Genomic DNA, 15617 nt, shown 5'->3' with positions numbered 1-15617 from the left:
AAATAATTTAATGGTTGATACTGATTACAAGTAATTGAATGGCAGGGACATTAATGGGGTTTTAATGTCTCTGCTGACTTCAGCCAGCACGTTTGTTGCAGAACTCACACAGTTTGGCTCCTGAGATAAACAAGTGGGTCTGCACAAGCCTGAACTTCAGAACTTTGGGGTAGAACAGGAGGTTCAAGGGGGGATATGGTATAGGCGGTTCAGGAAGGCTGTACCTCAGGCAAAGGGGAAAGGCAGGGGGCAAACTGCAGCCTGGAGTTTAGGATAAAAGGAGGCTGTGCCCTCTGAAACACCAAGAGAAAACCTGATGGTCATGTGCCCCAGTTGCCTTTTCTCCCTTTATTAGAATAAAGGTGAAGGGACTAATTTGTCACCCTTCTGGACATAAACCCCAGCGTTTGTGAATTTTCCTGATACCAGGAAAGTGTGGACCCTTTGGAAACATCCCAAGCCCATGTGGATGTGTTCCTCTGCCACCTGCTCCAGGTGACTCTGCCTTGGCAGGGGGTTGCACAGGGTGATCTCAACCCTGCGATTCTGCGATTCAGCTTCCCCCACACACCAGCCGCTCCCAGAGCTCCTCCGCTCTCCCGCATCCCGCGGGGGTCCTGCCCCTGCCCCGGCACCTCCCCACAGCGCCAGCCGGACACGCCGCGGGCCCGTCCCTCCCTCCGCGGGTGTGCGCTGCCTGCAGCCCCCAGCGCCCCCTCCGTCCTCCGCACGGCACCTCCCGGCTCTCTGCGGCCCCGGCCCTCCCCACAGAGCCGCCGCCGCCCCGTCCGGCCGCCCTTTCACGCTCGCCCCTCGGCAGCGGCAAAGCCAGCACCGACCCCGCACCAAGGACGGCGGCGCAGGCAGAGCTGCCTCACCCACACGCGGCCCCGGCGGAGCGGCCGCCTCCCTGCCCGCCCCTGGATGGAGCCGTGTCCCGGCCGGACCGGGGGGCAAGGGCGTCACAGATGCTGAATGTGGGCAAAACATCAATGGTCTGTCCTGGCCATGGTGTGGCAGGAGGGCCAGGACACTGATCGTCCCCCTGCATTCGGCACTGGAGAGGCCACACCTCGAGTGCTGTGTCCAGTTCTCGCCCCTCAATTCAGGAAGGACACTGAGGGGCTGGAGTGTGTCCAAAGGAAAAGCACGTCTTCAAGTCTCTTCATCATTTCACCTTCTCCCATTTGACCTGTCTGCCTGGAAGCCAGGAACTCTGTTTGCAACCCCTAACAAATAAGGAAACTATTTAGACTAAGACCTTTTTCCTGACTTTGGCTATGCAGAAATGAGAATGATTTTGTTTTCACTGGAAAAGAGCTAGAGTTTCGCATGGGATTTCTCAGTTTGGACCTTTCTGGAAGCTCCTGCACTTGCCTTGGTGGTTTGGGGCTGTATTGCAAAGCAAAGACAGAAGAATGACTGCAGCCAGGGAACGAGAGGGTTTGCACCTGGCCCTGCCGTGCACAGCCCACCCAGCCCTGGGAGCCGCCCTGTCCGTGCTGTGTATGGCTACTTGAGCCATAATATCCTGCTGCTCAACTTCCTTGAGAAAAGCTGCCATCTTTTTGGGAAAGGGCTCTTCACTAACAGTTTGACTCACGAGTGGCTCACTGATGTCCCTCTCATTCCCAAGTCCTTTCAGATCTACAGTTGCCTTTTAGGGATGTACCCCTGTTGCTCCTTTCATTTCTGTGGCAACCTCTTTGCCTACCATTTTCAGGAATGAGCCAGAAGAGGCAAGGTTCACCGGAAGGACATCCTGGGTCATTTAATTTGAAAAATTTTACACTTGGATTTTCAACAGTGAATTGTCATTGGCCCAGACTTCAAAATCTCTCTGCACACTCGTGTTTCAATGTGAAAGTTTTTACTCCAAAATAGTACCTTTCCCTGAATTTTAGTAAAAAATTAAATGGGAGAAAAGTCTTCCACTTAAGTGTTTTTGCTTCATGAAAATTCCATGGAAATACCATATTGATCCAGAACACAGTGCTTTATTTGGATACTCCTGAAAACTCCATGCCTTCCTTCTCCCCATCCTTTGCTCAATGCAAGGAATAGCAACATGTCTTATGCCATATTTGTTGCCAATGTGTTTGTTTGAAGATCATGCATTTAGTAATGTTATGTTAAAATCATCTGATCTGGAATCCCTTCCCAACTTCAAAATTTACACACTTCATTTGTTTCTCCAGCTGCACCACACCTAGACGTCTCTTTCACCTACTTTCTCTGTTGTAATTGACCGGTCCTTACTCTCTTTGATCACTCATTTGGTCAGGTAAGACTAAAATGCAATGGTCCCTTTGAAACATGGTGATCTTTTCAGTATATTTCTTATTTTCCCATTTATTAGGTATCAAGACTTAATTCTGTCATGTAATAAATACAGACCTTCAGCTATAGAGGCAGAAGACATGAATTCCTTTCAAATTGGCTCAGTAATATTTATTTTATCTTCAGACTGACTCATGAACTGTTTCAAGTTTAGATAAGCAGTTAATGCATCCATGACTCTTAAGAGACTGCGAAAAGATGATTGTGAGCAAGCAAATAATGGCTTTCTTTGGCACGCAGCAGACTCTGTAGTTTTAAAAGAGAATTTTGCTACATTTTGTGAGTTTTAAAGGAGAAAATGGAGAACAAAAATCTTTAATGTTTGGAAGTATCATATATAAATATGCAAGTGTTAATGTGAGAATCTACAGATTATCCTGCTTAATGATACATGTAGTTGTGCTGGTTTTTTATTTGCTCATAGGTATGTTTGTGTAAATAACCCCATGTAAAGGATTTTTTATAACACTTTGCAGGAATATTTAAATCGGATTTATATTCATTCTCTAACCCCGTGTGCTGTGGAAAGAACACTAATGCCTATATAGCGAGGTTTCCTTTTACAAAAACTCTTTTTTCCTATTAGTTTCCAACTTGTTCCCTGTTCTGCTTGGGTCAACAGAGCAGTGCCACTCTGTCTCCATCTGGAATGTGTCCCTTTCTTCTTCCTGTTCCAAAGTCACCTTCAATCCCTGTCTCCCACAGTTCTGCTGGATGACAAGTGCAGCAGCAGTTCATTATCTCAATACCTGTGCATTATTTGCTGCCATTCTGCAGAACCCAGTAGAGATGTGTAGGCTGTGCAACAAGTGGTGGATTTCTCTATTTTCACACCTATATATTGTCGTGGACTTAATGCTGTTTCTGCTCCCAAAGTCTCTCTAGGTCCATTTATCTACTGCTATTGCTCAGGGCACAACATACCCAGTGCTTTTCAGCTGGAACAGAATTGTTTTAGCAAACATCTGTGTGAATGTTCATGCAGATACAGTGCAAGATAGGTTTAGGAGAGCTGCATCATACAAAACAAGAAGAGTGTGCATTTTTAGGAGAATCTGAAGGAGAGGTAGTTCTTGCACACTGGACAAGAGCTCAAAGTGCCATTTGTTACAGAGCACCCTGCAGATCATGCTGTGCTGCCTTTGCGCTCGGCCTGAGGTGCCATGTGCTGGTCTCTGGGCTCGTGCATAGCCAAGGAGATCCCCGTGGAAGGCACTCTACAGCCCCATGAACGCACAAGAACTTTATGACGCATTTAAGCCTCACACACATGCAAAAAACCCTAAACCAAAGTAAAACACCACAACAATTCTTGTAGGTACTTTTATATGGACTGCAAACATGCAAAACTTCAGAATGAGATTTTCAAAAGGAGTATGTCTTCACCGTGTTCTAACAGTTTTTCAAACAGAGGCAACAAAAATATTAAAATTCTGGAAGCTCTCAAATCCTTTCATCTCAGTCTAATCCTGAAAATAAATTTATGTTATGTGTCTTCTGAAAAATAGGCTTAATTATATTCTATTAAGGAGAATTTTTTTCTTCGTTTTTTTTTGGGTTTTTTTGTTTTTTGGTTTTTTTTTTTTTTATCTGCTCTCTAGTACTGGAAAGAAAGCAAGATCTTTCTTGTGGCATAGAATAGCAGCAGAAAGAAGAATTTAATAGACTGTATTTAGAGCTTCATTTTTCTTACCGGTTATTTTTGCTGGAATTGCTAGACAGCCAAGCTGATAGGATATGGGTGGAGCAATGGATGATGTCTACCCCAGCTTTACCCAAGCCTTTGAGTGTCTCCTAGAGAATGCTTAAACACAAATTGCCAAAATGCCCAGCAAGGAAGACTGAAGAAATGGATGAGGACTGGCACAAAGTAAAGCTGGAGGCAAGTCAGGAGTGCTCTGACCCCCAGAGCCTGATCCTGGGGCACATACTCTTTACTGTCTTCATTCATGGCCAAGCTGGAGGAGCAGTTTACCCTCAGCAAGTCTGCAGACAATATGAAACTGGCAAGAGCACCTGATAGCTCAAATGCTTTTGCCGTTCAGAGGGATCTCGGCAGACTAAAGAATTGGCCTGAGGGGAATCTGATGGCGTTCAACAAAGGGAAATTGAGAAGTCTTGGACTTGGGCAGGAATAACCCCGGGCCTCAGGAGCTGCAGGAGGCCAACTGCCTGGGAAGCAGCTTTTTTGTTTTCCTCCCTTGCCGGCTTGGGGTTGGGCTGCAAAGCACAGGCGGAGGGATGGCTGCAGCCAGGCACAGAGAGGGTTTGCACCTGCCCCTGCCGCGCCGAGCCCGGCCCGCGCCGGGGGCCCGAGCGCAGCGCCCCCCTCAGGCCGCGCGCCGCCGGCGCAGCCGCGGCCGTCGCGCTGCGGCCGTTGCGGCGGCACTCGGCGATCGGTGCCATGGCGGAGCTGCCGCTGCCCGCCGGGCTCTGCGCCAGCACCTTCCCCGCCAAGCTGTGGCGCCTGGCGAACAGCCCCCGCGTCCGCTCCGTGCGCTGGGACAGCCGGGCCCAGGGGCTGCTCATCGACCGCTCCCTCTTCGAGCGGGAGCTGCTCAGCCCGGGCGACGCCGCCGGGGCGGGCGGTGAGAGGGCGGGGCCGGCCCCGGACTCCTTCCAGGCGTCGCACTTCGGCAGCTTCGTGCGGCAGCTCAACCTCTACGGCTTCCACAAGGTGCCGGGCAGCGTTGGCTCAGCTGCGCCGGGCGAATCCGGACGCTGGCTCCACTACAGCAACCCCAACTTTCGCCGCGACCGCCCCGACCTCCTGCTCCGCATCAAGCGCCTGACCAGGGCCAACAGGCAGCGGCTGGCGGCGGGGCTGGAGGTGCGCAGCCGCCAGCCCAGCCGCTTCCAGCAGCTCCACGCGGAGCGCGCGGTCCCGTCCTTCCCCGCCGGGCAGCCGCCCGGAGCCGGTGAGACAGGGCGGGAGCTGCGGGCGCGGAGGGCGGCGGGGCTGAGGCCGCGGGCACTGCCCGGCGGGGCAGGAGCGGGCCCTGCCCGCTCTGGGGCTGCTCAGCGCAGCTGCCCCGGCCGGCACAGGGGCTGTCCTGGGGCAAGGCAGCTGTGCCGGCAGGGCCCGGGAGCTGTGCCGGCTGTGCCGGGCTGCCGGGGCTGCGGGACAGGCCCGCCGCGGCTGCGCTCACGCGGCTCGGCTGCAGCTGGCCCGGCCGTGCGCCCTGGCTGGCGCTGCTCCTTGCCAGCCCTGGGGTGCTTGGGGAGCTCTCCGTGAGTGCGTGTGAGCTGAGGGCTCGGTCCTGGTCAGGTCCGCTGGGAGGGACCCCCCTGTCCCTCTGGGGCAGCGGGCAAGAGAGCTGCAGTTGGGGTTCTGGCAGTTGGCCCCTGCCGGGGAAGGGCAGTGGGACAGTTTTCCCAGACAGTTGAGCCAATAGGGGAGAGCAAAGTAGACAAGGAACTGCTAGTTAAATAGCCCCACAGCATCTTGGATTCTTTTTTTTTCCTTTCTCACCCAGTTGGGAGGGTGGGAGCTTTTGTCTTCCCTGACATAAGTACAGTTGCTGCCAAGGGAAGCACACCCAAATCCCAATAATGATCCAGCCCTTCCTTTGCTTCCTTTCTTCTTTCCTCACTCCTACACAGTGCTCTCCTAGCAGGACCTCAATGCTGCCTCACCTGAGGGTTTAGAGCTGCCTCCAGGCCCTTCCAGGCAAAGTGCAGGTGCTGAGTAGTCTGTTTTTCCTAGCATCTCCCGAGAAAATCTTTACCTCATCTGGATTTCTTGGGGTTTCAGCTGGCATGGGCCCAGCTGTGAGCTCATCATCCCAGTGGGTCCCATGGAGCGTAAATGCCACCCTGAGCTCATCGTTCCTCTGTTTCCTATAGACCATCACAGCCCTTCCATGGCCTCTCCACAGAGAAGCTGCTGCACATCTTCCACATTTTCCCTCATTCTTTGAATGAAGATAAACTAGGACAGTGATAGGAGATTGCAGATATTTAAGACTGTCTGCCCTGCAAATCAAGCCATGCCATTGAAATGAGCTCTGTGTGCTCCAGAACAGCTGCACCAGCAGCATATGGCCTCAGCCTCAAGGTTGTTTTTAGAATAAACTCACTAATTTCAGTGTGTGTTTCTGAGGATCTGGGCTCTTCCTGGGCGAATCTACATTCTGTGGTCTTTTGTGATGAGAAACTCCAGCAGCCAAATCCCAAAGCTGCTGAGAAGATACAAAAGGCTGTGATTAGAAGGTGTCTTTGTGTGTGTGTGTGTCTATACCAGATTTACAATCCATGGTAAAATCTATGTACATGTCAATTAGGATAACTATTTAAGAGGAAGAACTCACTTTTCCAATTCCCTGGGAAGTCTGAATACATTTTTGGAACGGAGGTTGCTGTGTGCTTCTTGTGATGTTTGATCCAAGGCAGCACTAGAGCTCTGCATCGCAAAGCGACATTCAGGAGCCTGACCAATGTGTTTGGATTCTTGCAGCCACCAAAGACACTTCAGCCCCCTGTGCTGCAGCTGTCCGTGCTGGTTTCATAGCATGGACAGCTCCCAGCTGGCTGTGGAGTACTCCTGGGGAAGAGGAATTGCCCCCAGTGGATCTGGACATGGTGCTTGAGACACTGGAGGAGATGTTTTCTCCGTCTGCTCAGGTAACTGCATTGCACAAGATGAAAGGGGCTGGACTGAGAGCTTTTGAATGTTGTTGCAGGGCTGAGAAGCAAAGGCTTCTTGAGTTCAGCTGTGAACAGACAGCTGTGAACAGTGCTTGCTAAAGCAAGGTTTCCTGAAGAAGAGGGAATGAAAAATTCTGCCCCCTGAGTAAGGATGAAAAGGTGTGAGCCTTTTTGGGTTGGCCAAGTTTGGGTGCTCGTTTTCCTGGGAAGAATCCCTCCTGCAGGGGCATTTGTGGTGAGGAAGTGGAAGCTCCATAGGTTCTAAGAGGCTTTGTTTGATGGAAAGAAGAGAGGAGTGTTTGGAGAATTGCCACTGAAGGCAAAGTGTCCCGTGCAGGGAGGGCCATGCGAGAGGTGCCTCTGTTCCAGCAGCAGATGTGGAGATGTGGGCTCTGCCTCTTTTGGGTGGGAAGGCCAAGGCAAAGCAGGGCTGGGCTGCAGCCGCTGCTGCTGTGAGAGGCCTGCCGTGCCTGCAGGCGCTCCCAGAGCCATGGGTGGGGCTGGGCTGGAGCTGCAGCTTTCCTCTCAGTAACCTGGTGCCTGCAGTCCAGTTTCCATCTGGGAAATCCTCAGCTGGGCAAACTGGCCAGTCTTGCTGTCCATGTTGCAGAGCTCAGTCGCCTTGCTCTTGGGCGTCTCTGTGGCAAGAGATGTGTGTTCCCACACAGTCCCTGTCAAGCTGCAGCCTGGATGAAACTTCTGTGCTCAGGGCTGTGGAGGGAGGAGCACATCCCTGTGCTAGGAGCTGGCAGGACTCCTTCCTTAGCAGCCATTCCACGTGTTCAGTGTCACATCCATGTCCAACACTGTCAGCTTTGACAGTTTCTGGACCATGTTTGAAGAAGTCAAATCTTTTTGACAGTTGAAGGACTTTGGGGCCCAGACTTCTTGTTAGGAACAAGGGATTAAGAGTGTGAGCCACAGAGTTGTTGGACCAGGTGTTCTGTGTAACTGCTGAGAAGGGTTTCTTTCTTTCTGTTTCTCTTTGAAGGAGAATACTGTTGTTGTGCCTGAGTCTTCAGGAGGGGAGCCTGTGGACAAGGCTGCAGCAGAGGGAGCTTCCTCGGGCACGCAGAGCTGCACGAACAGTTCCCAGGAGCCCGAGGAGCCTGGTAAGGACAGAGCCCCCATTGGGTTAGAGAGGTGTGAGACGGCTGCTCTGAGCCTGCCTCTGGCAGGAAGATGAGATGAGAAGAGCTGAGTTCTTGTCTGCAGGGTTGGTGCTCCCCGGTGCCTTTAGTTCAGATCCTGCACTGGCACAACGTGCCTGAGCCCTGCCCTCCACCCTTCTGCAGGGGCTCTGACACCGTCTCCATTTATTAAATCAATGTAGTACCAGTCTGCTGGCAGCTAGAGTGATATACATTAAAAATACAAGCACCAGAAGCTCTGAGACTAAACAAATCATTAAGTCATAAATCCAGTAGCTCAAGGAAAAACTGAAATTACCCCAAATTAGCGAGAACTAAATGAGAGAGCCCTTTGGATTGGCATTCTTGTGCAAAGCTGGTGTAGCCTGAAGGCCTGGTAGGGAGCTCTTTCCCTCCCAGCTTTTAATCCCAGAGCTGGTGGTTGTTTGGAGGAGCTGTTGCTCACTGCAGAGGGCAGTTTGTAGGTGGCAGGGAACGGTGCTAGTTCATAACTCAGCCCCCAGCAGCCCTCAGCTTCAGCCATTTCAGTGAGGACTGAGGTCAGTCTGTCCTCAGAGGACAGAGGGAGCACAGAGAAAGAACAATCCTGGGCTTCTCTGTGGCAGCTGGGACTGTCTGTGTTTCAAGCTCTCATGGGTGCCATTTGCACTGCGAGTGCAACTTTACCGAGGTACGTCAATGCTTTACACAGTTTTGAACAGTTAGAAGGATCTCTGTTCTTTAATGAGCAGGTCTGAAATTGCCAACTAAGAATCTGCCTTTCAGGCCATCTTTGACAGTCGCTGGTATTAGGACAATTACTTCCAAAGGGAAGGATGCACAGAGGCCAATATTGACCCAGCATTCCTTTTGCTTCCCAGATATCCACCTGATCTACCTTGCCAGGAGGGCTGCCCTGCGTGGGAAGAAGGATCAGAAGGACAGCCTGTGACCATCGGGCAGGTGGAATCCCTCTGTTTATACATACTTCCATAGATTCCTGTAGTTCTATTTATCTATCTATATAGTTACAGCTATAGATTTATAGATGTTTGTTTATCTAGTTAAACATATATATATATTTATCTTCATAGATGTGATAAATTTATATTTTTATATATGGAGTAATGTTTATACATTTTTAGATTTTTCATTTATAGATGTATAGAGTAAGATGTATATATATGTATAAATATGCATAGTTATGTAGTTAAGAGTTATATGATTATTTAGATGCGTAGATAGAACTGTGTAGGCCTGGGCTGCATTTTTCCCTCTTTCTCCCCTGGGCTGCCTTTTTCACCTCTCGCTTTTCCCCTGTGCCCCCCGTGTCCCCTCTCCCTGTGCTGGTCCGAGCTGGGGCCGGGCCGGGCGGAGCAGCAGTTCCAGCCCGGGTGTCCCTGGAGCGCTGGGAGCTGCCGCTGGCCCCAGGCACTGTCCCCTGAGGAGCTGCTGAAGGACGGTGAGAGCGAGGGGCCGAGGGCCGGTGGCGCTGAAGGGACGGTGACCCTGAGGTGCTGCTGGGGCTGAGGGTGTGGGGCAGCCGGGGGCCATGGTGGCACTGAGGGGACAGGGAAGTGGCACAGGCCGAGGGCGTGGCGGGTCGAGGGGGACGGGAAGGGTCAGAAGGGCCTGAGGGGGCTAGAGGACTGTGAGGGCTGAAGAAACTGAAGGGGGCTGGGGCTTTGCCCGGAGCATGGCGGGGCTGAGGGGATGGAGGGGCCGGCAGGGAGCACAGAGGGCTCCGGGACTGCAGCTCTGCCGGGCCTTGGAAGCAATTCCAGAGCCTCCGCTTTTGCCACAGCCGCACTGAAGAGCTCGAGGACGGCCGGAGGCTGACGGGAGCCAGCAGGGAGAAGCTGCCGGCCAGCAGCAGGAGCAGGACCGGGGAGCTGCTGCTGCCAGCCTGGAGAGAGCCCGGGTGAGGCCACAGCCCGGGGAGGCAGGGTGGGGCTGAGGGCGGCGGGGCTGAGGCCGCGGGCACTGCCCGGCGGGGCAGGAGCGGGCCCTGCCCGCTCTGGGGCTGCTCAGCGCAGCTGCCCCGGCCGGCACAGGGGCTGTCCTGGGGCAAGGCAGCTGTGCCGGCAGGGCCCGGGAGCTGTGCCGGCTGTGCCGGGCTGCCGGGGCTGCGGGACAGGCCCGCCGCGGCTGCGCTCACCACGGCCTGGCCCGCTCGGCTGCTTTTTCCTTCTGGCCCTCCTGGGGAGGCTCTGAGATCTTCTCCTCCCCGATGGAAGTGCAGCTGCTGCCAAGGGAAAGGTCCCTGTACTGACTCAGTGTTCCCTTTGCTTGCCAGCTGTGCCTTCTGCCGTCCCTGTCCAGCAGAGCTGCTCTGCACAGGAGGAAGAGACCGAGGGAGAAGCTTTGGAGATGGGGCAGCTGGGATCCTTCTGCTTTGTAGTTCTGCTTAAAGATGTCTGGACTTGCACATGAACACAGATAATTACCTGGATATTTCCATATGTTTGTTGCTATTTGTATAGGTTTATTTCTATGTGTTTGTTTTTATATTTATATATGTATTTATATGCACATGTATGTAATAAATGTGTACATATATATCTAAAAATCCATATTTATTTCTGTATATTGTGGTGGTTTTATATATATATATTACTTTCATTATGTATGCAGTTGTTTAGCTATGTAATTCTATCTATTGAGTTCTTGGTAGAGGGTTATTTAAAGAGAGAGATTGATATTTTTGTGTATCTACGTGCTGCGGGTCACAGGGAAGATGTTCTCCAGCCAGCTCACTCCTCGAGACCTGTGTGCAGTCACGAGGGTAGCCACCCCCAGATCTCCACTGAGATCTCCTGGGTGGTGGTGCTTGCCGGGGACTTGCAGCTCCCTGCAGCAGACAGCTGTGGCATGGGTAACACAGCGGCAGCACAGTGCGAGAAACCGAGGCAAAGGAATAAAGAGGAGTCACTTGTTTGAATTCTAGGGAGTTTTATTCCCCAGAGGATTCAGGGACAAATGACAATAACTGAGGGCAAAAAGCTGCTTTTAATGAGAGCGGGATTTAAGGAAGGACACAACCTTTTACCAATAGGAAGGCATCAGGGGAGGGGTGCAGGGTAAGGACTATCCAATAGAAGCCACCAAGGGGAAGGAGCAAACCTTGCACCCCAATCTTGTTTCGAGGAAGGGATGAAGGACAGGGAACACTCCAGAAGAGAACAAAGGAGATACAAGGAGATTGACAGGTGGATTGACATCCATTTGTGGAAAAATTTTGGGGTAAACAACTCAGGACTGAACCATTACAAAGCCAAATGGGGTACATGGAATGCACCCTTACAAACTTGTAACAAGGAATATGTAAAACCTACTACAGAAGAACAAACTTCAAGACAGAAGACAAACACATTTTTGTATTCCTAGATGGGTTTTACACTCGTGGTAATATGTAATAAATTAAGTTGTGAAACAACTAATTGATCTTTGTGTACAGTGAATTGTTGTAGAGGTTGGCAATAAATTAAGGCTTGCTAACTGAAGTTGGTATTTGTATATTTTTACATAGCATTGTTTGACTAATGTAATAAGTTCCTTTTTTAACATAAATTAATACTTGTATAGTTCTGTATTCTCAGCGTGGGTGTAGCAATTTGTAATAAATGACATTTTCCAACTGAAATTGATTCTCATGCATTTGTCCATCAGCAGGCCATGAAAATCTCTGGCCGTGCCCAGGACTTGCACTCAGGCTGGGCAAGGGAAGCACAGATTTAGGATGGCAGCAGAGCCACACGTTGGCTCAGAACTCGCTGCAAAGGACTGCTGAGGAAACTCCAGGACTCCACTGAGAGTAGAACTCCAAGCAGGAGCCACCCTGGCAACAGAAATCATTCACAATGAAAAAAGAGAGCAAATGTGGCAAAGCAGACGTGGGGATACTCTGTGAGTCTGATAAAATGCTCTCAATCAACGCTGCCTAGCACATCTGCAAAAATACTTTGTTAAAAACTGAGCACCTCCCATGAAATACAGATTTCACTTTCCCCTTTACTTACCTTGCTCTGTGAGTGGAGACACTCTCTCCTTTTCACTGAGAATGTTTGCCCTTCAGCACCTGACATGAAATCAAAGGTTCTCTACTGCCACTTGGCACCATACCTGAAAACAGCCCTGCCCTCGTGACAGTGTTTGCAAAGTCTTCCCTCCTCCTGTCCCCACATCTCACAAACGGAACCATCCCCTTCCTGTGCAAACTGTGCCTGAGGTGAGTGAGGGCTCCAGGAGCTCAGGAGGGTGCAAGAGCCCTGCAGGTGGAAGGTTTTGCAAAGCTTCCTGAGCATCAGTAAACTCTGGCTTTGCCAATCTTCCCCTGGAATATTGTGCTACTCAAGGATGATCTTGGAGGACACTGCCTCCAGCTCACTCAAGTAAAGTTTGTTTTCTTCAAGACTTGAATAGAGGAAAATGAAAATTGTAATAGTAAGTGTGAAATTTGGGCTTTGGTGCAGCTGGGTTTGCTCCATTATTTGCAGTGGAAAGTAGGGTAAAAGCTTTAAATTCCCAGCAGAAGCTGACTACCAGCCCACACAGACCTGAACGAGGCCCAGGTGTGTTTGCTGCATGCTGGTCCCAGGGAAAAGTTGGAACCGAGTCCCCTTTTATTGCAGCTGGAGCCCGTCTGTACTGTTGTCTCCAGGGCTGTCTGTGGTAAGACACGGCAATCCAGCCAGAAACGGTGGATATGAGAATTCCAACAGCAACCTGCTTCTCCAGAGGGAGGGACGAGGCCAGCCCGAAAGCCTGAAAGGTGTTCTGGGTCCTGGAGAAGGCCAGGCTGTCCTTGTGCAGGGATGGCCTTCAAGGGGACCTCACACCTTGTGCTGCTGACAAAGGACAGCTGCTGGCCTTCCACAAAAAGCTTCTTTTGTTCAGCTCTTTGATATGTTCCAGCCAGCAACAATTCCTGCTGCTCACACCAGCCCCTTTCCAAGCAGGAGGAATTTGTGGAAGCAGCCTGACAGCTTAGTGGTAGGAGAATAAAATACTCAGCTGAGTGTTATCCACTCTCTGCCAGAAGCTGCATCCTCAGCCCCTTATCTCTTCCAGTTGTCTCTGACGTGCCAGAAGCAGCAGGAAATCACTGATCCTGGAAAAGCAGAAGGAGGAGAGGCAGTTAGTGGCTGGTCCCTGGAGGCCATGGGAGCAGTGAGAGCCATCCAAAATAGGATCTCTGCTGGGTTGTGGAGCTAAGTGACCAGCCACCAATGCTCTGTGTGAGACTGGGGCCATCTGTGTATGTGAGCATGGAAATCTGACCTTGCAAAACAGAGAAAAAGGGCTCCTTAGGTATTTGCCACAGCTTGGAGGGGCTCTGAGTCACCTGCTTCAGTGGAAGGTGTCCCTGCCCATGGCAGAGGGGTTGGATCTAGAGGGTCTTTAAGGTCCCTTCCAACTCAAGGCCCTCTGTGAGTCTAAATTCCAAACCCAGGATGACAAGGAGATCACAGCAAACCTGGGTCCTGCTACATTACTGGAGGGTGCCTTAGTCACTTGTGTCCCCTGGAGACTGGTTTGTATCTGGAGATATTTTCATGGTCTCACAGTATGTGGGTGTGACTTCCCTGGTTCAGGGCCCCAAAAGATGCCAGAAGAGATTATTTGCAAGCACAGAATTGTTTAAGCTGCCTGTAAACCTGATGGGAGAAGTGTACTCATGTTATTGCAGTATTTCCTCTGTACAGGTGATATTTTTTCCATTTTGAATATGCAATGTTCTTGCACAATGTTTGTATATGCATAAATACTGGCTTTAAATCCTAATTCCATCTTCACACAAGGATGTGTAATTCATCAGAAATATTTAACAAGGAGCCATATTAGCTTTGGGCTTGATGGTATGTGTTGTTTAAAGTGTGTGATGAGGAATGGTAGCTCTAACAAATATCCCTCTTGTTAATTTGGGTCTGTCCTTTATCAACCCTGTTGCATAGCAATCACTTCTTTACAGCAGAGACAAAGTGGAATTCCTTAGTACAGATGAGAATTGTACAATTCAAGCTGATTAAAGGGGAAGTTTTTTGGTATTGTGAAAAGACGATCTAGATAACGTGTTTGCTGTACATCCTGGAGGAGACTTTGCAGTTAAGAATGGAAAGGAAAAAGACATTTCTCTTCAGAAGTGTCTTCAAAGAGCTTTCTGTCTTACCAGAAGCAGCTACACTGATAGTGATTGACCTCCACAATTAGAAATGCACAACAACCGCTTCCATTACTTAATCTGGCCATGATTTTTAGCTGCAATTCCAAAATCTCATTAAATACATTGCTGTGCTTTAAACAAGGAAGGAGAGCAGAAACACCAACATTTCTCATCAGCCTTCTGGCCTGGAAAGACCATTTATGTTCCCTTAGCTGTCAGCCTAAACTCTGCTGTGCAAACCTTAGGTCTATGTTGGACCTTATAAACTTCTTTAGCGCTGACATAGGTGCAAACCTGCTATAAGACCCTTCAGGCATCACACTGATTTAGAGTGACAGGACTTCACTGTTCCAGCACAGAATTTACTTTACTTGCCCCTGCAAGTCATTTCCACAGTGGAAGTGAAATCAGTGCCTTGCTATCTGGATGTGGTAGGATTTTATTCCTGTCCTGATAGACAGCAGGGAAAAATATTTGTTTCTATTATACCATTACATCGAAACCTTGGTTTTGAGAGCAAAAGGAAAATGTTACTTTAAGAAGTAATTTCTGCCTGGACTTTCTGATATGAGGGCAAGCTGTGGTCTGCTGGCAAGAGCAGCATTGTCCCTGTGGGTACAAACCCTCCTGAAGGATGAACAGACTGCTGTGACAGGGGCCACATCTGCAGGATGAAAACCCACCGTGCCGTAAACTCGATGCAAACTAAACACAAGTGACACAGCTCTTCATCCTCAGCAAGGACTTGCCCCTGCAGAGATGTTACTGACAGTCTCAGCTCTTGTTTACAAGTGTTGTTAAATTGTCACACAAATCAACCACCCCTCCCTCTCTCGTCCTTCTTGGCGTCCGCTTGCTGAGCTGCTGCTGAGAAAGGAAGAGGTAGAGTCCTTCAGGGCAAACAGAGACTTTCCAATGGGCAGGAACTTCCTCCTTTCCTTTGTTTTCAGTGACAATAGAAGGGTTTGTCTGCAATCTCTGTGTCAGCGGGGAAATTGTGCTTACCCATGATGTCAAGGATCTGAACATCCTGGATTTTTATTGGTGTAAAACCCAGAGTGGCCTCACCTTCTGCAGGAATATGGTGAGAAGAGTCAAAAGGGATTCCTGGAATGTTGCAATAAGCAGATAGTGGTATTAAACATATATAGATAAAAAGGCATAACAGCTCATAAAAGCATATGGAACTGATGTAAACCTAATCAAAAAAGCAGCATTTTATTGTAATAAACAGTGAGGATTACAGAGCACAAGAAAATAAGTTTGTGGTGAGACGAACACTGGTTTTCAAGGTAGGACCAGCTCTTGAGGTTTGGTTTGTTCCTTCTTTCAGATCA

The 15617-nt window shown here is 50.0% G+C and overlaps 1 protein-coding gene across 1 annotated transcript; it reads left to right on the top strand.

Annotated features, from left to right (window-relative positions):
- Positions 1–4744: 4744 nt before the first annotated feature.
- Positions 4745–5323, top strand: LOC146763704 (heat shock factor protein 5-like; the record flags this gene model as incomplete). The annotated part of the gene is made up of 1 exon (XM_085567997.1): positions 4745–5323. A coding segment is annotated over exon 1 (579 nt), but the record flags the coding sequence as incomplete, so codon positions are not given.
- Positions 5324–15617: the final 10294 nt, after the last annotated feature.

This window comes from Lonchura striata, chromosome Z (genome assembly GCF_050655825.1).
Source record: "Lonchura striata isolate lonStrDom1 chromosome Z, ASM5065582v1, whole genome shotgun sequence".
NCBI lineage: Eukaryota > Metazoa > Chordata > Aves > Passeriformes > Estrildidae > Lonchura > Lonchura striata.
Note: the sequence above shows the minus strand (reverse complement) of the source record. Positions and strands in the feature narration are given on the sequence as shown.